Source organism: Neovison vison, chromosome 2, assembly GCF_020171115.1.
Source record: "Neovison vison isolate M4711 chromosome 2, ASM_NN_V1, whole genome shotgun sequence".
Lineage (NCBI taxonomy): Eukaryota > Metazoa > Chordata > Mammalia > Carnivora > Mustelidae > Neogale > Neogale vison.
In genome coordinates this window covers 14,937,804-14,959,750 of record NC_058092.1, presented here as the reverse complement: position 1 = coordinate 14,959,750, position 21,947 = coordinate 14,937,804, and the positions used below count along the sequence as shown (strand labels likewise).

The following is a 21,947-nucleotide window of genomic DNA, read 5'->3' as shown; positions in this document are numbered from 1 at the left end:
GTAGCTGCTGTCCCCAGTCTCCCCATGTGGGAAGGGACGCTTAGACAGCGTAACTCAGTTGCCTATGTGTGTGGCCAAAACTGGACTTGAACCTAGGTCTGTCTGACTTCAAGGTCGTGACTCCAAGCATCCCATTTCACGGTTGTTTGTGGCCTCAGATTCTGGGACTTTGTTCCTTTTTGCAAGGTGTCTGGTGTGGGGCACCCCAGGACTGGTGACATGACCCTTACAAAGTGAGCACCAAAGAGAGCAGCGAGCGTGAGCCCTTCGCAGAGCCCAGCGCACAGAAGGCCTTCAACATGTGGCTCTGAGGGGGTCACACACGATAGGCAGAATTTGGCTGACCCTCTGGGGAGCACAGCGAGGTCAAGTGATTTGCTAGGGCCCGACAGCCAGTTGGTGGCAAGGCTGGACCCAGGTCTTGGCCTGAGTGGGAGGCCTGGATCATGCATCCTCTCTGGGACTCTTTAAACGCTGGGGCGGCCAGGTCCGGTCCAAGGGGGAGAGGCCAGTTCAGGGGTCGGGAGTGGAGAGGAGGCTGAGCCAGTTCTGTAGCCAGAATGCAGGGGGGTACCCCTGACTCCCACGCTTCTTATCTGACCAAGCAACCAGGGGACTTCCCAAGAGGCCCACCTCCTGCAGAGTCAGAACGGCCGAGCTGGGGACGCATCACCCCTAGGAGGTTGCCATGGAGATTCCTATTTTATGGATGAAAGGGTTTGAGAAAGAGTAGGTAACTTGCTTGAGGCTAGGAAGCCAAAGTCAGGGTTGGACATTTTCTTTCCTTTTTAAAAAATTAATTAATTAATTAATTAATTAATGAGAATGAAAGTCAGAATGCGAGCAAGTAGGGAGGGGCAGAGAGGGAGGGGGAGGAGAGGGTAAGAGTCCCAGGCAGACTCTGCGCTGAGCACGGAGCCCAGCTCGGGGCTTGATCTCAGGACCCTGAGATCCTGGGATTGTGACCTGAGCCGAAACCAAGAGTCGGATGCTTAACTGTCAACAGACTAAGCAACCCTGGCAACCCCAGGGTTGGACATTTTCTGTGACGAGCTGCTTAAGTCTCCCCAGGGCCCATCCCTTGACAGAACCAGGTGACGGGCTGCTGCTGATGCCTCCCTGTCCTCCTGAACCCCGGTGACCCCCAGACTGGACAGGGTGTTGGAAGCACCTGGTTCCCCTGATCCCTACCCACGTGGAGGGGGCAGGGCTATGTCCCTACTCTGCTTGAGCCTCCTACTTGTCCCCTGGGCACCCCCGCTGGGACGTCTGTGAGTTCCTCTCTGACCTGCGACCACGCTTTGATCCAAGTGATGAGATCAGACCCCAGGCAGCAGCTGTCTTGGAGAATGTGTTTGTTTTGGCCATACTGGGGAAAAATCCTTAAGAATTTGAGCTGGGAAGACCCTTAGAGAGCTTCTAGTCGGCCGTTTCCTAGTACAGATGGAGAAACTGAGTCCCAGGGAAGGGAAGGGACGTGGCCGAGGCCACACAGCTAATTGCTAGCAATGGTGTTGGTAGCAGACCCTGTGGGATCTGAGCAGTCAGAGGCTTCCCTGCCAGAATGCTTTGGGGTCAGCAACACAGAGAACCCCCCGGGGCACTAAGAAGCCAGCAATGGGGTTCTAGCCAAGGGAAGCACATCCAGCCGGTGACCCGTTCGTGCAGCGAAGCCTGGGAAGACCTCCGGTGCCAGGTGCCCGGCCGTGTGCTACAGCAGGTCCACACGGGTGTGACCTGCCTCCCCTCCAGGCCTGGCCCCGAAGCCTCAGCACTCTGCCCTTTCTGGGCTGGGACCTCCAGCCGCCCACCTGCAGTCTTTCTACTGTTTTCTCTATCGAGGAGTTGGAGCAGCTGAGTCACAGCTCAGCCCCGAGGCAGGGAGATGGGGGGAGGAGGAAGGCACAGGACGTTGCTCCCACGTGTCAGTCCCGAGAAAGACCAGCTTGGGGGATCAGGGCCCCCTGCCAACCCGCACTGGGGCAGCAGGGGGCCCACCTCCCGTGCTTCCACACCCAGGTCCCTAGAAGGGCCTCTATGACACAGGCCCTGAGGACTGGCAGCTGTGCCCCGGCCCCATCCGGGCCCCAGGCCTCAGGCTTGGTGAGTCAGTCAGCCTGCTGGGGTAGGGGGGCTGGAGGTGCCAGTGACAGAGGCACCCCGAGACACTCCCCGCCGGGGCACCGGGTGTGGGGGATTTGACCCACTGTCTCCTGGAGAAGGTGCGGATGGGTGCTCCTGGGAACCTCAGGACAGCCTTAGGAGGGGGTGCTGCTCTGACCCTTTATGCCAGAGGAGGAAACAGAGGCTCAGTGCGCCTGGGCGAGGCCAGGCCCTGCGCACACAGTCAGGAAAGGGGGAGGTTGGGTTTGAGTCCAGGTGGCCGGCCCCGCAGCACGGGCTTGGAACCCGTACTTCCCGCAGGGCCTGATGGTTCTGGTAATTAGAGGTGAGTAGATCGGCCCAGACACTACTACCAACCAGCCTCAGGGAACCAGGCGACCCTGGGCGGTAGAGGTAAAGCCCTCGGGGGCCTCTCACTGTCCTGGGGGTGCAGTGTCAGGAGCCCCTTCTTCCTGGGGCACCTGCCCCTCGCCGGCTGCATCCCAGCTGTTACCATGGTGCCTGGGCTCTGGGTCGGGTCGGAGGGAGTATTTACTCGGGCACTCAGGGCCTCCCTGGGGCTGCAGGGCTGGGACTGAGTGGGGCAGGATTGTGGGGGATCGTGAGGTTGGGGAGCAAGCCTTCCAGGGCCTAAAAGCAGGGCAGTGGCATCGCTGCGGGAGGGCTTGCCTCCCCGCCCACATTCCCTGCTCCTGAGGGGCTCCCCCCTACCCCCCATGCCCTCGGCTGGCGGCGCCCCTCCGCGTACCCGCAATACTGACTTTTAGCTCCATCCTCTTCTCAGTCCTCCTAGTGGTCTTGCAGAAACAGGATTTATCATCATCAGACAGAAGAGGGAACCTGGGAGGAGAGAGGCGAATTGACTTCTCCGGCCAGCAAGTGGCAAGGCCAGGCCTCTGACCTAGGAGACCAGGAGCCTGCTGCTCCCCGAGGCTGACGCCTGGAGCAACTGCTCACCCCCAGGGCCCAGGGCCCACTGTGTGCAGGCGGCTTCCAGGTCCTGGGGCTGGGGGGGCAGGCGGGCAGGTGATGGGAGCCAGAGGGAGCTGCCAGCGCATTTCAGGCCGGCTTCAACCACCCTCTGTTGGCAGGGTCTCCTGCTTCCCTCCGTCCTCGGTGCTCTGTCTTCACCCCTACGTCCTAGGTCAAGGTCAGCCCTTTGTCATTTCAGACTTCAGTTACTGCGGGATGCTCCGGCTTCTCCATCCTTCCATCGCGGGGGAGCCCATTTGATTCTCTGTTACTAATAGCTCTGTGACCTTCAGCAAATCCCTTCCTAGTCTGTGCCTCTGATGGTTTTCCAGTCCCTCAGTCTGGGTCTGGGTGTTTCTCCACACTTGAGCAGATAGGGCAAGCCTGGGTGCCCACTTCCTGACCCCACGCAGCGAGGGCCCAGCCCCACGTGGAACCCCAGAGCCGCTGGGAGCAAAGCACCTGAGCCTATGTGGCTCAGACCAGCAGGGACATGACTTGTCCTAATTCATTCTGCTCTCGCCGGGGTGGTTTTATTTCCTCACACTTGAAAAATATTGCATTTCACAGCTCTGTGTCAGCAACAAAACAACTTGGCTGCCTGGAGAGGAAGCAGGGAGCAGTCAGATAAATTAATTTGCTCGCTGCCATCACGCTGAGGGCTGGAGACTGGTTTGAGCTGGTGCCAGTGGAAGTTCTGGGCAACAAATGGCTCTTTGCCGGCCACGATCCAAGGGCCTGGGAACGTTCCTGTTTCCCTGGAGCCACAGCAGAGAGGCGATCAGGAGCCCTATGGAAAGGGCGAAAGAGCAGCTTTCTGAGCCCTCGGGGGACTACAGGGTCAGCCCCTGGCAGCTGAGCACCCGGGCTAGAATACCCCTTCATAATAATCCCGCCACCACCAACAGCATGGATAGCGCCTGGCATTACGGGGCACTTGCCACGTGCCAGGCTCTGTGCCAAACCTGGACGGGCCTTATTTGACTGAATCCCCATCCTGTCCCTAAGAGATGGGTATCTCATACCCATTTTACAGATATGGAAACCGAGACCTGGAGAAGTTGAATTCCTGGCTCAAGGTCCCACAACAAGGAAGAAAGAAGTGGGATGGGTTTGAGGCTGGTTCCACCCAGAGCAAAGCCCCTGCCTGTTGCAGGGACCGCGAGGTGCCTCCCTGCGCTGCAGGAGGGCAGAGGCGGCCCCGAACTGGGCCCTTCCCTGGGTCCCTTGGGGATCCCCGGTCCCACGAGGCTCTGACCTGTCCGTCCCGTCCGCAGCTGAAGGAGCACCCGGAGAGGGGCGTGTACGTGAAGGGGCTCTCCATGCACACGGTGCACAGCGTGGCCCAGTGTGAGCGCATCATGGAGACGGGCTGGAAGAACCGCTCAGTGGGCTACACGCTGATGAACAAGGACTCCTCGCGCTCCCACTCCATCTTCACCATCAGCATCGAGATCTACGCCGTGGGTACGTGCGGGGGCTGCTGGGGGCGGGGGAGCCGGAGCCGGGCGCCAAGACCTTTCACCTCCAGGGGCCTTGGGGGCCCCATCCGAAACTGGGAGAAGGTGCTCAAACGGCCTGGAGGCCACCCAGGAGGACCCTCCTGTGCTAGGTCGGGCCCAGGTTTCCTGGAGAAGCAGCAGCAGCATCAATACTGCCGCTGGCTGCTCACACTGAGCACCTACTATGGGCCACAGTTTCTGCGCGTTAGCTTGTTTATTCCTTACCACAGCCCAGGAGGTGGCTACCCGTGTTGCCCCCATTTTACAAATGAGGAAACTGAGGTTCTGCAACTAGAAAGCGTCAGAGCTGGGCCTCGATCCCAAGGCTCTGTCTCCAGCGTGTCCTGCCTGGACCTTTCGGTGTCTCCTCTTTCTCTGTGGTGCTCCCCACCCTTCAGTCATCCTCCGCGTCCCCCTGTCTAGAAGCATCCCTGAGGAAGGGAAGAGGAAGGGAAGAAACTCATAATTATTTCTGGCCGCCAGTAACGGCTGTGCTAAGCACTTCCCAGGCTCCCTTCCGTTTACAGCCCACGGGAGTCCTAGAGGCAGGCATTCTCATTGCCATTTTACAGACGGGAAAACTGAGGCTCTGAGAGGTGCAGTGGCTTGCTTGTGTGGGGCCCCACTGATCAGTGGGGGAGCTGGGATTCGAACCTGATTCTCTCTGACATCTGGGCTTTTCCAATAACACGGCAGCTGCCTCCAAGTCCATCATGGATAGAACTCTCTAGAGCACTGCAGCAGGAAGAAGCCTCCACCCAACCAGAAACATAATCTTGGAGAGATCCTGGACCCAAGGTCAAAGCCGGGGTACTTCCCATGACATCGCCCAGCATGTGGGGTGACCTGGCCCCAGGCCAACTGCCTGGTGCTTGCTGGGTCTGAGTCTCCCCAGGGAGCTGATATGGTTTGAGCAGGGTCAGTGAGGTCACGGCGTCCTGCCATGAGGCTGTGCTTGGGGGGCAGGGCCTAGGGCAGTTGAGGAAGGATCTGGACAGGGTGCCTTTGGGGGTGCACCTTGGTCTTTGCAGAAGGGTTTGAAGGATGGAGCAGGCTGCCTGGAGACAGGCTTTTAAACAAATTTATTTTTCTATTTTTAAAATTTTTTTTAGTGAGTGTGTGTGTGAGCAGGGAGGGGGGGCAGAAGGAGAGGGAGAATGTCAAGCAGGACTTCATCTCATGACCCCAAGATCACGATCTGATCCAAAATCAAGAGTCGGGCACTTAACCAAACGAGCCACCCAGGTACCCTGTAGATAAATTTAAAAGATGCTTATCATTCTCGTTATAAAATAAGTTCAATAATGCTATTTAGGAATTAGAGAAAGGTAGGTAAATTACTCATAAACACACCTATTAGCATTTGAGTGTATTGGGGTTTTTTGGTCCCTGTTATCCTGTGAAATTTATAAAAACAATCGAACTCTGACGCAGTATTTAGTTTCTCCCTTGCGTCCCATTCCCCACGCCAGCCCCGAGCATCGTTCCTGCCTGGTCTTCGGGACCCTGAGTGCCCGCTGAAGGAGGGTGCATCTCTCATGCGATTTTCTAACCAATCTTTAGAGGGCAGTGAGGTTGTTTCCATTCGGGAGTGTTGTAAACAATGTTACCATGAACATCTTTTTTTTTTTTTTTTAAAGATTTTTATTTATCCATTTGACAGACAGAGATCACAAGTAGGCAGAGAGGCAGGCAGAAAGAGAGGAGGAAGAAGGCTCCCTGCCGAGCAGAGAGCCTGACTTGGGGCTCGATCCCAGGACCCTGGGATCATGACCCGAGTGGAAGGCAGAGGCTCAACCCACTGAGCCACCCAGGTGCCCCATATTCATTCTGGTCTGTTATCCCCAAGTTTCATAGCAACTAAGATATAGAATCAGGATTGGATGCCCAAGATCTGCGCCTTCAAAACCTGTGCTCTGAGCCCGTGTTACCAGCCAGGGCCCGACTCCTGTCACCCTCACCACTGGGGTCTGCCTTGTCCACAGGACCTTGGTCACCGTAGATCCAGGCTTGTTCTTGGGGGTACGAGCCCCTGCTGTGTGCTGGGCCCTGAGTCAACTCTGTAAAAATGTGCCCTCGTTTACTTTACTCCTCCCATCAACCAGCCCGAGGGGGGAGCTGCTATTAGTCTCATATTGTGGCTGTGAGAATTGAGGACCAGAGAGGTGCAGGGCTCTGCTAAGGTCACACAGCAAGGAGGAGGTGGGGCGGGGCCGGGAACCAGGTCCAAAAGCCTCCAAAGCCAGTGTCTTTTGCAGTGAAGGATACAAGGCCCTGGGTGACCAGTCACATGTTCCCACTCTGGGCCTCACAGGGAATCTGGGGGAGCCATTTTGATCCCTGAAAAAAATCCCCACCACGCTCAGAGAATAGTCTGGACCTTCTAGCTTCTGCTCCCCGAGTCAAGCAGCCCTGTGTTCTGACCTTGGGTCTGCCACTTAGCGGGGGTGTGACCTTGGGCCAGTTAGATGCCTTTCCGAGCCTCAGTTTCCTCTTCTGTAAGATGGGGATGGTGACAGTGCCTCTCTCAGGGGCTCCTATGTGGCTGGTGGTGGGAGCACTGTATGCCTGTGGCTAAGTGCCCCACGTGGGGCTCACCAAAAGCCCCTCACCCTCCGCCTGGTCCGTCCACAGACGAGCGGGGCCAGGACCACCTCCGCGCCGGCAAGCTGAACCTGGTGGACCTGGCGGGCAGCGAGCGGCAGTCCAAGACGGGTGCCACGGGGGAGCGGCTCAAGGAGGCCACCAAGATCAACCTGTCCCTGTCAGCCCTGGGCAATGTCATCTCGGCCCTGGTGGACGGGCGCTGTAAACACATCCCCTACCGGGACTCGAAGCTGACGCGGCTGCTGCAGGACTCGCTGGGCGGCAACACGAAGACGCTGATGGTGGCCTGCCTGTCACCCGCGGACAACAACTATGACGAGACGCTCAGCACCCTGCGCTACGCCAACCGGGCCAAGAACATCAAGAACAAGCCGCGCATCAACGAGGACCCCAAGGACGCCCTCCTGCGCGAGTACCAGGAGGAGATCAAGAAGCTGAAGGAGATCCTGGCCCAGCAGATGAGCCCCAGCAACCTGGCAGGTGGGTGCCTGGGGGAGGAGGGGGCGGGAAGGCCCAGGGCTGGGGACAGAGGCTCCCCTCCGCCCCTGTTTAGTCTTCTGCCTCTGGCTGCCTGCCCATCCGAGAGACTGAGAAGCAAAGTCCCGTCTCCTCTCCGCATCCCGTGAGCATGAACAGTCAGCGAGAGCCGGTGTGGTGATGGTCGGAGGCCCTCTGCTCCCCCAGGGACTCGGGAAGGGGTCTCTTTGGTCTGTTCCGTCAGCCGCCGGGCTCGCCGCCTCCTGGCCGCGCAGCCACCATCCCGCCTGTGTGCCTGCTGTCTCTGTGGCAGCATCGTGACACCGTGCAGCTGAGCAGCGGGTGACTCACTCCCCCGTGTCCCACCCCCGGGTAGGCACCTTGTGATCGCAGCTCTCACACCCAGGTGTTTGGCTGTCATCCGGCAAGGAGAGGTCTCTATGTGCAGCTCAGGCTCTCTGGGGTCCTTGCACATTCTGGGGTTTTCTTTACCCGAGAATTCCCCGGGGAAGGGAGCACAAAAGAGCCGGAGTCTATCTGTTCACGGGTCTACCTCCCTACCCACCTTCCTCTCTGTCCGTCCATTCTACATACCCATTTATCTATCACCTGTCTGCACATCCATCCATCCATCCGTCCACCTGTCCACCCAACCGTCCACCAACCCCCCCATCCTCACACCCAAAGCTCGCTGAGCAGCCCCCGTGTGTGGATCTGTGCTGGGCACTGACAGCGCAGAGATAACTCCCGTCCAGGCCCTGCCTCATGGGCATCTCGTGTGGGGGAGGAGGACCCTCCAGCAGACAGTACACATGGGTCAGAGAGCCGAACTGGCCACTAGAGGGCAGAAGGGGGTAAGTGACCAAGTCTGTTTGGGGTTAGGGTGTGGTCAGTCAGGGAAGGCTTCACAGAGGAGGAAGTGATTGAGCAGAGTCTTGGAGGCAGAGAGGTCTCCCTGTTAGCCAGGATGAGAATGGCCAGACTGTGCAAGATGCACAAAACTGTAAGGGACATTTGGGGAACAAGCAGTCGTGCTGGCAGCCTGCTGAGCCGGGCTCTGGGAGACGGCCAGTGAGGGCCGGACGTGCTGGGCTGAAGAGGGCCTTGAGCGCCGAGGTGAGATCTCACCGGCAGTCTGCCTTCCTCCTCTTTCCCCGCAGGACCTCCGCTCTTTCCACACTCCCTCCGAGGTGGCCTCACCTTGTGGCTTTAAACACCATCTCTGGGCTCTGGCTCCCGTGTAGCCCCCCCAGCCTGGCCGTGTGGTTTGTGTCTAGGTCTTCATTCATAAAGGGGCCCGAGGGGGCCCTTGGAGAGGTCAGCGTTACACTAGAAACAAGAGATGGGACAGCACATGGGGCCACATGTCCTGGGGGGGCCGTGGGGAGCTCCAGCATCGGTCAGGAGACGGGGAGGAGCGAGGGGTCTCCGGAGCCAGAGCTGGATTTGGAGCCATGGCTGGGGTTTCTATGGGAAAGTCTGGGCAGGAGCAAGAGCCCAGGAAGGGCTGGATTGAAGGATTCCTGTGGGTGGTGGCACAGGGGCAGTCCCGGCCCCCGGGGATTTAGGGCAGGGGAGTGAGAGTCAGATGGAGGGGCGAGAGGGGTGCGGACTCGGCATCGCTTGGTTGGCAGGCGAAAGGTGGGCTAATAGTTGGTTTGCTTTCTCTAGGAATTAGCCGGCCTGGCCAGGGGCGGTCTTTCCTTGGCTGGCAATCCCCCGCTATATCAAACATCACAAAATAGAGACAATTTAAAAAAATAGTTGTGACGCAGTGTCCTCTGAATTCCAGACTTGAACATCCAGCTGTTGAGGGATCGTTTGGAACTTAGCGTGTCTGACACTGAGCTCTTGATCCCCCCAACCCCCCAGCCTGCGCGTCCCTGCGCAGGGGATGGCAACCCTTTTCCTTCTGAGTATTCAAGCCCGAAGCCCTGGGGTGGCCCTTGGCTTCTCATTTTCGCACAAACCTGTATCCAATCCAGCAGCAGATCTTGTCTCTACCTTTAAGAGATGTCCAGAATCTGTCCACCGCTGTCCCTTGAGTCGCTAGCATCTCCTACCTGAATTACTAGGGGGCACCACCCTGACAGGTATCCAGGAGTCTGTCCTTATCCCCCTCAGTCCATTCCCCACACAGCAGCCAGGGAGGTCCTGTCCAAATGCACGTCCTTTTACCGCCCTGCACAAACCCCCTCCTTGGCCTGTTTAACTGAGTCAAACCCAAAGTCATCAGCACAGCTTTCAGTGTCCCTGTGATCCCCACGCCCTCTCTGAGCTCCTCATCACCTGTTTTCTCCCTCCCTTACTCCATTCCAGCCACACTGGCTTCCTGGCTGGCTTCCTGGCTGTTCCTGGAATGGTCCAAGCCCACTCCTACCACAGGACCTTTGCACTCACTGCTCTCTTTGGCTGGAAAGCTCTTCCCTAAGATCTCTGCCTGCTTCTCTCTCCCACTTCCTTCAGGTCACTGCCTTTGCCTTACCTTATCTAAGAAGTCCTCCTGGAACACACTGTTTAAATTGCCTCCCCCCTTTGTTCTTACTCCTGAGCACCCTCCCTGCTTTCTCTCTCTTGCTAGAACACGTCCGCTTATAACATGTTAACATTTTGCTTATTTACTGTGTGTACCTTTTTCCTCTGTTTGAAAACTCAGCGTGGGCGTGGAGTGTTGTCTGTTTTGTTTAATGCTGGGTCGCCAGTGCCTAGAACATGCAGGTGCTCAAGAAATATTCGTTGAATGACTGAGTAAATTAGTATTTTACATAGAGATGTGCTTGGAAGAAACTCAATGCTGTGAACTGTGTTTTGCATAAGTCTGTGGTTGTCTCTTTCCAGATTTTGGCTTGGTTCTCGCAGACTCTGTGCAGCTTGGTCACAGCCCTCCCTTCTGTCTCTCTCCCAGACCTGCTGTCCAGTCAGACCCCCCTAAATGCTGTTCAGACTGAGGAGAAGCTGGCGCCCCCACCGGTGATCCAGCCTGACACAGAGGCTGAGAAGCAGCTGATCCGGGAGGTGAGACCCGGGGGTAGGTGGGAGAGAGGCAGGCAGGTGAGGCCCAGCAGGAGAGCATCTGCCGAATGATATCATTTTACCCCCACCAGAATCGTGGGCTTGGTACCTCAGTCTCCATTTTGGAGCTAGGTGCCGTGACTCGCCCAAGGTCACCCAGCTAAGGAGAGTCCAAGTGGGATTTGAACTCAGGTCCTGACTCCAGAATCAATCCATCCCTCATCAGGGCCTAACATGGGGAGCACAGGGGTGCTCTGCTGTGGGGTGTCTGCAGGGGTGCTGTCTCTTTTCCATACTATAGGAAGGGGGGTGGCTGTGGGTTGCTGGAAATGGAGGCCTTCCTGGCAGTGGGAACGGCTTGAGCTGGGCAGAGGGGACGGAGTGGAAGGAATTGGTCACTTCGTCAGATGCCCACAAATCAGAGGCTGAGAGCCGGGTGCCCTGGCTGGGCAGTGGGGAGGGCCAGCACTCATTTGACCCGTGGGTAAATGGGGTGTTGGCCTCCCAGAAAAAGCTGTCTCCTGGGGGCCCCTCATTCTCCCCATGTGTGCCTTCCAGCATTTCTGGTAACCAGCAGGCCAGGTAGCAATGCCCTGGTTTACAGACACCAAGCTGATCCCTAGCGGGGGGCTTACACAGCCAGACTCAGCAGAGCCCCTAACTCCCGGCTTAGGCTCCATCCTGACTCCGGGCCCTGCTGGTTTCTGGAAATCCCTGCCATCTGAGGGCCCCATTCAGAGACCTGAGCATGGGGTGGAACACTGGCATTTTCTCGGCAGAGAAGGATGCCGGACAGGGACAGCTCTGCAGGGACTGCGTCCCTGGATGTGTCCGCAGCTGGGCCTCTGCCTCTCAATTATAAACTCAGTGATAAGCCCTGGGGACCCCTGGGAGCCCTGATGAGGCTGTGGGGGTCCGGGGCCCAGCCTCTGAGGGGCAGACTAGGTAAGTCCTGGGAGTCTGAGTCCTGTGGACTGGAGAGCTGGGAGAAATTGGCCAGAGTCCCTAAAGGCTACCCATGACAGCTGTTCCCCCTGAGGGAGCCTGGTTGGCTGGGGCAGGCACCCCGGCTGAGGAGCAGGGCGCCGCCACCCCCCCGTGTCACCAGAGACGAGACTCCGCTCCGGGCTGGCGGCTTCAGGGAGCCAGTGACTGGCAGGTCCTTCCGCTGCGGGTGGCGGCACTGGCCTTGTCTTCACGGGATAACCTTGCGGCTGCTGTGTCTGAACGTCCCCCCCGCCCGTGGCCACCACCAAGTGTCCTCTCAGGCCCTGCTGTTTCTTCTCTGAGCCACCCTTGGAGGAAGAGTCAAAGGTGTCTGTCTTCCCTCTCGCCTTCCTTCCCATTTCACTTATGATCCCCTCATATTTATTGAGCACCTACTATGTGCCTGGAATTGTGCTTTCCTTTCCCCCCCGGAACCAGTCAGGACTCTCAGGGTGAGGGGGTGGCCCCTGTGTGGGGCGGCGAGGGTACGGGGCCAGGGATGGGCTCTGCCACCAGTGGGAGATGTGACTCCATGGGCTTCAGTCTCGCGGCTGCACCAGGGAAGGGGGGGGGATTTGGATCAGAAGATTCCTGGGTCCATCCAGCTTTTCCATTCTGCAAGCCCAGTTCTTGGTGGGCTCCGTGCCCCAGGACAGGCTGTTTAAGCTCTCGGGGACTGTTTGGGCATCTTCTCACCATGGGACCATGGAACTAGCACCAAAGCAGGACCCGGAGTCTGGGTTGGCAGGCATTTTCCAAGCCCCTGCTGCACTGGGCCCTGCAGCCGGGGGTCCGTGAGGGGCCACGGGAGAGGAGTTCTGTGTCGAGTATCAGCACATGCTGTAACTGCTGGGGGTGATCTCGAAAGAAGTCTGCGCTGCGGGAGGGAGGCAGGGATGGAAAGAGCAAAGTCACTCAGCGGGTGGCTTGGCTTCACGTGGTTTGTCCGCTGTCGCAGGAGGACGAAGAGCTTTCGAGTAAATCTGCAGGTAGAAGGGAAGGTGTGGGCTGGGATGGCAAGGGCAAGCTTCGGTGTTCTCTGGGAAGCAGGAGACGGGAAATGGGAGAGGTGAAGGGCTGCAGAAGGACCCAGGAGGGGCGCTCGGCAGCGTAAGAGGCCTTGTGTGGTTCGGGGTCACACGTGTACCACTCGGACTGGAGGTTGGTACTGCTGTGTGTGTGTGTGTGCCTGTGTGTGTGCACACGTGTGCACGGGAGTGTGTACATGCACACACCTGCGTCTCCAGCCAGATCTTGCTGGTTGTGTAGGTGTGACAAGGCTGAGCCAGGGTGACACTGGGGCCAGGGCCGTGCAGGGAGGGAACTGTGGAGGAGGCTGGGTAGAGCTTGCTGAAGGATGAGTGTAGGGTAGGGCCCGAGTCCCTGCTGGGGAGGAGAGGAAGCCAGGGCAGGGGGCGGGGGGGGGCAGTGAGAAAGCAGATGGGGTGCAGGAGGTCTCCTGTGGCCACTGGAGAGCTGTGTGGTTCTGGGCAAGTCACCTCCCTGGGCCCCAGCAGCCCTACGTATGACCCTGGGACTCGAAGGCATCCCAGGTGTGCCACAGAACGCCCAGTCACATATTAATGATCCTCTGTCCCTCCCCGAGAGCCCGGGTCATAGAGTCTGTGCCGTCGTAGAACTCTGGGCTCTGTTCTGGAAGGGTCCTGGTGAGATGGGTGTGTGCTCAGGGGCGGTCCCTCCCCTCCCCCGGCCTGTCCGTCTGGCTTTCTCAGGGGCAGCTCCACGACACGGGAGGTCATGTACTGTCACGACACGGGAGGTCATGTACTGTCATCAGCCTGAACCCCAGCCCTGCCCATGGGAGGTGTGCTTGGAAACCAGAGCGGTCTGGTTATCCTTCCGGCCAGGCCAGCGGTGGGCTCCAGGCACTCACGGACTCAGGAGTTTGTCCCGAGCCCCTCCCTCCCCTGTGCTAGGTGCTGAGGCTGCAGGAGGGGACAGTGCGTTCTGAGAGGGTGGTCAGGGAGGGCTGCTTGGAGGGGGTGTTACTGAGCTGAGGCCTGAAGGAAGAGCTTGCTGGAGGATGAGGGCAGAGACCCCAAGGCAGGGGAACATGGGCCTGTCGAAGAGTGGAAAGTGGCCCATGTGCCCAGTGTGGGGTATATGTCACGGGGTGGGCTTTCCAGATCTCTGGGTACTCGGTCAAGCCGAGAGGCTTAGATTTTGCCCTGTAACGTAGGAAGCCACTGAAACACGGTCTAGGAGCGCCTGGGCGGCTCAGTAGGTTGGGCGTTCGACTCTTGATTTCAGCTCCGGTCATGATCTCAGAGTCGCAAGATCGAGTCTCATGTAGGGCTCCGTGCTCAGCGGGGAGTCTGCTGGAGATGATCTCCCTCTCCCTCTCCCCTCTCCTCCTCCTCTCTCTCTCTCCCTAAAATGAATAAATAAAGGGGTGCCCGGGTGACTCAGTCATTAAGCATCTGCCTTCAGCTCAGGTCATGATCCCAGGGTCCTGGGATCGAGCCCCATGTCAGGCTCCCTGCTCAGCAGGAAGCCTGCTGCTCCCTCTCCCACTCCCCCTGCTTGTGTTCCCTCTCTTGCTCTGTGTCTCTGTCTGTCAAATAAATAAAATCTTTAATAAAAAATAAAATGAATAAATAAAATCTTTTAAAAAATGCAGATAAACTTCAGAAGGGCCTACAGCAGCCAGTTTCGTCCCCATGTTGTGTAGGTAATTTTAACTTAGGTCTTTTGGCTTATTGGTATTTCCTGGGTTATTTGAATGATGGAGAAGGCGAACGGTGGTCTGATGCTGCCTGCTCCCCTTCCCCCACCTTGTCTTCTCCCCTACCTCCACCCCCGCTCCCAGGAGTACGAGGAGCGCCTGGCCCGGCTGAGGGCTGACTATGAGGCGGAGCAGGAGTCCAGGGCCCGGCTGGAGGAGGACATCACTGCCATGCGCAACTCCTACGACGTGAAGCTGTCCACACTGGAGGAGAACCTGCGTAAGGAGACAGGTGGGCACCCGACCCGGGCTGTCGGGAGGGTGGCCAGCTGGTTCCCCCTCCCCATTTTACTAACTGACATTCATAGAGCACTTCCTATGCACCGGGCTCAGTTCTAGTTACTCCTTACGACAGCCCAGCCAGGTAGGTACCGCCATGAGGCTCATTTTATAGGTAAGGAAACCGAGGCACAGAGAGGGTGAGTGATTTGTCCATGGTCACACAGCTGGTGAAGTGAGTCAGGATTGGAACCCAGGCAGTGTTCTCACTCACCCAGCATTGCATCTGTGAAGCCTCGGCCCCAAGCCGGGCCCTAGCCCGAGGCTGACTTAGCATTACAACGTATCACCCATATTTCATGGGTAAGTTCCCTCCTCCTGCTTCTGCATTTTCGGGTCTCCTCTCATTTTTGAGCCGCTCTGTGAACAAAGCAACCACATTCCAAAATAAGTTCTTCCTTGCTGAAGATTTTCATTGTCTTTTTGACATTCTAGAATGTTCTACCCTACCACTATCCTCCAAACATCTGTGCTGCCAGGCAGCTCAGACTTCCTAGTACTCACCCGAATACTATGAAACCCCCTTTGTCATGATGACGGTATTGGTCACATCGTGGGTACCATTTATTGGGCATTGCTGTGTAGCCGGTGCTGGGTGCTGGGTACTCCCTTAGTGAGTGAGGACGTGCTGAGTCCTCACCTTGCCATGGTGCACACTGAGGCTTGGAAAGCTTCCGGCCGCTGAGCTAGGGAGAGGATGTCCTCTTTCAGCAAAGGGAATGTGTCTCCAGCCCAGGACACAGAGACAAAGAAGTGAGTGGTTGTAGCGCCCATGAGCTGGGAGCCCTGAGGAGGCCTGTGGGGCTGTAGTCTCGTCCACGCTGGCAGACCCAGAGGAGAGTGAAGGGCAGGTTCTAGCATATTCTGTCCTTCAAAGTGTTCCTCTAGTCCAGTTTGAATGTTAGGCCGTCAGGTGGTTTTATTTAGTCTAATGATCATCCGCAGTGTTGCTTTAGCTCCCATGGAGCTAGCATTTCCTGTGGATGAGAGCTCTGAGCAGGGGTGCCCTGTAGAGGTCCCCGCTCCGGGTCTCAGGGGTGAAGTCTGCTTGCTGAGCGGGAGCTCTCGGCCTCGGAGGCCATAAGACCCACAGGGAAGTCACCTTCTGTGTGAAGAGCAGCCCGAAGGCAGCTGAAGGCCAGGGAGGTCAGAGAATAGAGAGCTCCTGGTGCTGGTCAGGGAAGACTTCCTGGAAGAGGAGGCAGGAGAGGGGTCTGAGTTCTGCCAGAGGAGAGGACAGAGATGGAGGCCAGTATTTGGGGGTCTGGGAGGCTCTGGCTCTTAAACCTGCCCCTCAGAGACCGTGTGCTTGGGGCCGGCCGTCAGGGGGTCACCCGTCGCCCTCTGTCAGATGCTGAAAGGAATTTCCATTTGCAGAGGCTGTCCTCAAGGCGGAGGTCCTCAAGGCAGAGGTCCTCAAGGCAGAGGTCCTCAAGGTGGAGGTCCTCAAGGCGCAGGGCACGTCCAGGGTGGATTCTGTCAGCTGGCCGGAGCCCTCCCCTGCATTCCACTGCGAGCTGGCCACGAAGCCTGAGATCCACTCCATGCCATGTGCTCTGGCTGGCGAGGATGTCTCCAAGACTGAGGTTTCTCCAGCGTTCGAGGAGCTGCCCCCGGCGGAGACCTCCAAGTCTGAGGCGTCTCTGGGATCCGATGAGTCTTCCACGCTCGAGGACACCTCCGTGTCCGAGGCCTGCCCCGCGCCCCGGGAGCCTTCCAACGTGGAGTTCTCCGCGCCCGAGACGGAGGCCGTGGGCAGCTCCCTCCCGGACCACGACCTCAGCTGGGAGGCCCCCGGAGCCCTGCGGTGGGCTGGGTCGGTCCCCGAGGACGAGCAGCCACAGCTGGCGGCGCTGGGTCTGCTCCCCAGCCTGCACGACCCATTCGCCGAGGTGGAAGCCAAGCTGGCCAGGCTCTCCTCCGCGGTGGGGGGGGCCGAGGCACCCCAGGCGGCCACCCCCAGGCTCCCCACACAGGTAGCTGATGTCACACGAGATGTCGTGCAGAAAGGCGGCAGGCAGAGCTTGGCGGGGGTGGGGTGGGGTGGGGTAGGCACGCAGGTCACTGGGGCAGGTGCTGGTGGTCCGGTCCGGTCCGTGCGGGGGCTCCGGCTTGGCGGCCGCAGAAGCCTTGTCTCGGCTCATCAGTGGGGAAATAGGGATGGAGACAGGAGGTTTGCCGGGTGGGCACCTGTTCTGCTAATGGAGGGACACCCACTTGGGGGGTTTGCTGAGTTGTCGTGGTTACACTAGCTTCTAGGCCCCAAAGGAAGGAGCCGGAGGAGGCTGGAGGCTGCGGGAAGGCTGCCACCTTTTAGGGACCCCCCACTCCACCCTCTGGGTCCGGCAGGGCTTGCCCTGCCATCCTGCCGCTTTGCTGGGTGCTTCTCCCCTTTCCACTCTCTCTTCTGGTTTAAATTCCCTTCCTCTTCTCTCCCTGTGTTCCTTTTCCTTTGCTTTCCTTTCCTTTCCTGTGTGTGTGTAAAGAGCACAGGCCTTTGAGCCGGACAGACCCCGGTTAAACCCCGGCGCGACTACCCACAGAATTGTGTGACCTTGAGCAGGCAGCTTTCTGGGCCTCGGTTTCCTCTTCTCTAAAATGGGGGTGCTGATGCGTGCTTTACCTCAGGTACCACAGTTGATGCTCCCAGAGCTCGCTCCCTTCCACGTTCTCTCTTCCCTGTTCTCTCCTCTCCTCGCCCCTGCTCCCCAGTGGTGACAGGCAGCAGGAGGTGGTGGCTTGGTGAGGCACCCGGCTGGGGTGTGGGGCACTGAAGGGGAGGTCAGGGAGTGGAAGATGATTCTGGCCCACTGTCCCTCTCCCTCCCCAACCCCGTCCTCCTGCCAGCACCCCTCCCTGACGGATCTGCTGGGGCCTAGGTCTGAAGCTGAGGCAGCGGACTTCCTCCTGCCCGGGACTGTGAGTTCCCCCCCCGGGTCCAGACCCTCAGGTCGGAGGAGGAGTCCCAGGAGCCTGGGTCTTCCTGTGGCACTCTGGACCTCCGTGTCCTCATCCCCAGGACAGGGGCTGTGAACCCAGCCCACCCCCACCTTATGGGAACTGGCCCGTCACAAAGCAGGCCTACCTCTTATTATTGCTTTGACCTAGAGGCCACTGCTCGGCAACTCTTAGACTTTGCTGGGCCTTGGCAGCCTGTCTAGAGCATGGAGGCCCTGTGTGTGCTGAGGGTGAGGGCTGCTGGGCGGGGGCAGGGGTCCCAAGGCACTGGCAGGGAACTGCCTGGGTCCCGTGTTGAACACGGGTGCTCTCAGAGCCCTCCCTCCTCTCTTCTGCTTAAGAAAGCACAAGAGGCCTTGGAGAATGAGAGCAAGGCTTTACATCTACCCACGTGTGTGGAGAGAGAAAATTATCTTCCAGCCTCTGGACTGGATCACTGGGTAGGAGCTGGCATACTTGAGGTTCTCAGTAGATGGGAGATGGGGTGACCTGGGGCACCCTGGCTGTAAGGTGACATTGAGAGGGGATACAAGCAGGAAGAAGGGGCCAGAGCAGAGCATCAGGCCAGGAGATGGCATGTGCCACAGTCCTGGGGCCGGGAAGAGCTCGACTTTCTCAGCAATAGAAAAACGAGGCCAGAGAGGCAGCTGGGTGGACGCGGTGGGGGAGGGGGAAGGCAGGGAGAGGCACAGAGGGCACAAAGGCCATGGAAGAAGATGGATTTTACTGCCAGGGTGCTGGGAATCTGTGCAGGGTTCTCACCGGGAAAGGGCTGTCATGGATTTGTATTTGGAGAAAATTGCCCCAGCTGCTGTGGGGAGGCTGGGTCCCCAGGGGCAGGAGGGCAGAAGGAAACTGTTTCCGGGTGTTGGAGGAAATGGTGGGGTAGGAACCTGACCAGGTACTGGGTGGCTCTGAGCCTGAAGTGACCCATCCTGGGCCATGAGGGACCCTGCCGCTGCCATCTGGGACTGAGGCCTCGGGAGTGTGCGTCCAGGGGTCGGCCTCTCTGCCTCCATCTTGGTTCCTGTTTGTGCTCAGGAGGTTGACCCGGGCCCAGAAGTGGCCGAGGAGGTGGTGCCGGGAGCAGAACCTGGCGTCGGGGCTGAGACTGAGGCCCAGATGGCCTTGGAGGCTCAGCCTCAGCCCTTGGTGGCTACGACCAGTGTGAGAAGGGACAGTGTGGAGGTGGCGGTGCTGACCGACGACCTGCTGCCTGTCGTGGACCAGCAGCAGGTGCTTGCCCGGTAAGTGCTGGGGCGTGGGGCTGGCAGGGCCCCATGGCAGGACAGGGAGGGGCTGTGGCCAGGCCTGGGGATGGGAGCGCCTGGAGAGCTGAGCCTCCACTCCACTCCCCTTCCTGATGAGGCTGGAGAGGCCGCGGTCCTCTCTCTAGGAGCAAGGGGCAGGGATGGTGCCATCAGCCGGGCAGGCAGTGCTCTGCCCGGGGAGCCTTACAGGTGCCACCAGACTCCCTCAGGCACCTGCTGGGGCACAGGTGCTCCAGGAGAAAGGGAAGGGACTGTCACCTGCCTGGCATTCTCAGGAATCCCAGGGTGGCGTGATGCAGGCTTTTCTCAGCTCCCAGTGTGCCCTCCTGATGTGAGACCTGCTCACCCTGGGGACAAGCCACCCTGATCACCCTCAGAGGCTGCCCGTCTGGGGAGCTGGGCTGTCTTCACTCCGTGTCAGCCACTTAACATTTCTGAGCCTTGGTTCTCATTTCTGTAAATGAGAATAACATCAGGGTCACCTCCGTGATGGTCAGCCCCATGGCCAGGGTTCAGCCTCCTCTTAGCAGGGGCAAACCCAGTCCTACGGTCCACGGTTCAAATGTGAACCAAGCAGGGGCTGCGGGCTGGGAACCAGGACACAGGATGAATGAGGTGCCACCTAGGCTTGCAGGGAGCCCATGGTTCAGGGGGACCAGCTACCCAGGCCCAGGGAGGACCAGCTTCTGTAGTGTGAGAAGCCAGTGGGTTGTGCAGTCCACTGTCTGGGCTCCCATCCACCTTCACCACTACCTCTGCCACCAGAGCCAACGTTAAACCTCCCTGTGCCTTAGCTTCTCATCTAAAAAATGGGTGATAATAAGAGCTCCAGTTTGAGAAGCTCATCATGAGGGTCAAAGGATACCACGCCTGTCAAGCGTCAAACCCGGAGAAAACTCTCCACGTCCATGGCCGTGGTCTGGGTGTGGTCCGGAGTGTGGTCTGGGAAGCCTTCACAGAAGCTTTTGTTTTCTGTTTCTTAGAGTAGTTTTGCTACTCTGGCAAACCTGAATGGGGTTTGAAGGCCAGAAGCCTCAGGAAGGCATCGAGTTACAGGGTGCCCCAAAAGTGCGGCACGGGGGAGCAGCCTGGCTATTTGGAGAATGCACAGTGGCGAAACCTGGAGCAAGCTGGGTGGGGGGCTGCAGAGGGAGACAATGACCACTGCTCAGCCTGGGCTGCTCTGGTCTCGCGGGGTGCCAGGGAGCACAGCCGCCAGCCTTTGCGCTGTGGGGACCCTGGGCTCTGGGAGGCCCGGGGCAGGTGGTACTTGGGTCAGCTGTGGCCCGTGGGGAGATGCTCGCCCATCCTCTTGGGCGCACAGGACCGGGTGACTCTGCTTGGAACCCCCGGGGTCTGACCCCAGCCAGAGGCTTCACCTCTCTGAGGCCGAGCCCGTGTCCATGAGGGGTGGTTTCGAGGACCCCACGATGTCCCACTGGACAGCGAGCGCCCGGTGACGGCCCCGCCCCACTGACCTGTGCCTTCCTCTCCCCACTGGCAGTTTGCAGCTGCTGGAGCAGCAGGTGGTAGGGGGGGAGCAGGCCAAGAACAAGGACCTGAAGGAGAAGCACAAACGCCGGAAGCGGTACGCGGACGAGCGCAAGAAGCAGCTGGTGGCGGCCCTGCAGAGCTCGGACGAGGACGGCGGCGACTGGGTGCTGCTCCACGTCTACGACTCGATCCAGGAGGAGGTGCGGGCCAAAAGCAAGCTGCTGGAGAGGATGCAGCGGAAGGTGAGGCCCCGCGCACGCCCCGCTGGCCCCAGCCGCCACCCGTAATTCCTCAGATGGGCATTTATCGGGTGCCTGCTGTATGCGTCGCCCGCCCTGGAGGCCGACCCGTGACCGACGTGTGTCTGCTGTGCTGGGCGAGTGTGTGCAGCAAAGGGACGGCAGAGAAACAAGCGGGCTCGGGCTGGACTGTGATCGTGCCGTGAAGGGAACTCGGGGGGAGGGTGATGTAGGAAAGATGTCAGGGTTCAAAGCCGATGGCCAGGAAAGAATTCTTGAGACGTCTTTGGTGCAGAACGGTGGCCTTATCAGAGCATGGGGACAGGACCTGTGGGCAGAAAGAGAGGCACCAGGGCCATGAGGAGTGGCCCGCTGGGATAGCGTGAGCCTCCGAGGAATTTGGGAAGGAAGGTTCCAAGACCTTGAGGGGGCTAGCTATTGTTGGGGAAAGGTCACTCATGACCATCTAGTAACACCTGAGTCATGGACCCTTCAGGTGTGTATCGGTGGGCCATAGGCTTGGGGGACGGTTGCCAGCACGTATCTTGGCGGGTAGAGATAAAGGAAGTTTCCAAAGGAATTTTTATATGTTAAAGTAGGTTTCCAGGATCCTGGCGGGGGTCGGGGGTGGGGGTCAGCCTAGGATCGCCTCTCGCCCTTAAACAAAGTGTCAACATCAAGGCAGCTGAGCTCCTAGAGGAATAGTCCCTCTGCCTGTTTCAAGGACATATCCATGGGCTGTAGGCAGTAAGGAAATTTAATCATTTTTCTCCTGCCTTTGTTTTCCACATCAGGTGGCTTTATTTTGATTTTTTCTTGGATTGAGGTACACACATGCAAATCACAGGTATGCAACTTAGCTCATTTCCGCAAAGTGAACGCACCCATAGAACCAGCACCCGCATTGGGGAACCGAGCATTAGCGGAACCCTAGAAGTTCCCGGGGGCCACCTTGGGTAGGGGGCAGGGACGTTCTCTGGAGCTCGTGGCTTCTGAGGGGGGACCTGAACCTTAGGAAAGGTGGGGCCAGGTTGTACCGCAAGGCAGAGCCTTCCAGGCTTGGGGAGGGACCAGTACCCAATATGAGCTTAGTGGCTCCAGGAGGAGAAGGGAGGTAAATATGACTGAGCACGGGGAGTGAGGACAGCAGGGGAGGAGCTTCCGCATGCTTCCCTGGGCACACCCCCAGGGGCTCTGGCCCCTGACTTGCCCCCCTTGACCAACGGGCCAACCGCAGGGCACCTCGCCTCTCCAGCAGACACTTTCACCCAAAGATCTC

The 21,947-nt window shown here is 58.6% G+C and overlaps 1 protein-coding gene across 5 annotated transcripts in view; it reads left to right on the top strand.

The window, feature by feature from the left end:
• Positions 1 to 21,947, top strand: part of KIF17 (kinesin family member 17) — a 40,928-nt gene that overhangs the window by 7,989 nt on the left and 10,992 nt on the right. For 4 of the 5 annotated variants that reach the window (XM_044237327.1, XM_044237326.1, XM_044237325.1 and 1 more), the window contains exons 4-11: positions 4,374 to 4,563; positions 7,233 to 7,685; positions 10,588 to 10,697; positions 14,512 to 14,659; positions 16,084 to 16,682; positions 17,554 to 17,625; positions 18,706 to 18,911; positions 20,440 to 20,671. In XM_044237327.1, coding sequence (XP_044093262.1) covers positions 4,374 to 4,563; positions 7,233 to 7,685; positions 10,588 to 10,697; positions 14,512 to 14,659; positions 16,084 to 16,682; positions 17,554 to 17,625; positions 18,706 to 18,911; positions 20,440 to 20,671 — 2,010 coding nt within the window. Of the gene's footprint in view, positions 1 to 1,943; positions 2,104 to 4,373; positions 4,564 to 7,232; positions 7,686 to 10,587; positions 10,698 to 14,511; positions 14,660 to 16,083; positions 16,683 to 17,553; positions 17,626 to 18,705; positions 18,912 to 20,439; positions 20,672 to 21,947 lie in introns of those variants that run through there. The other variant, XM_044237328.1, reaches the window with a different exon arrangement.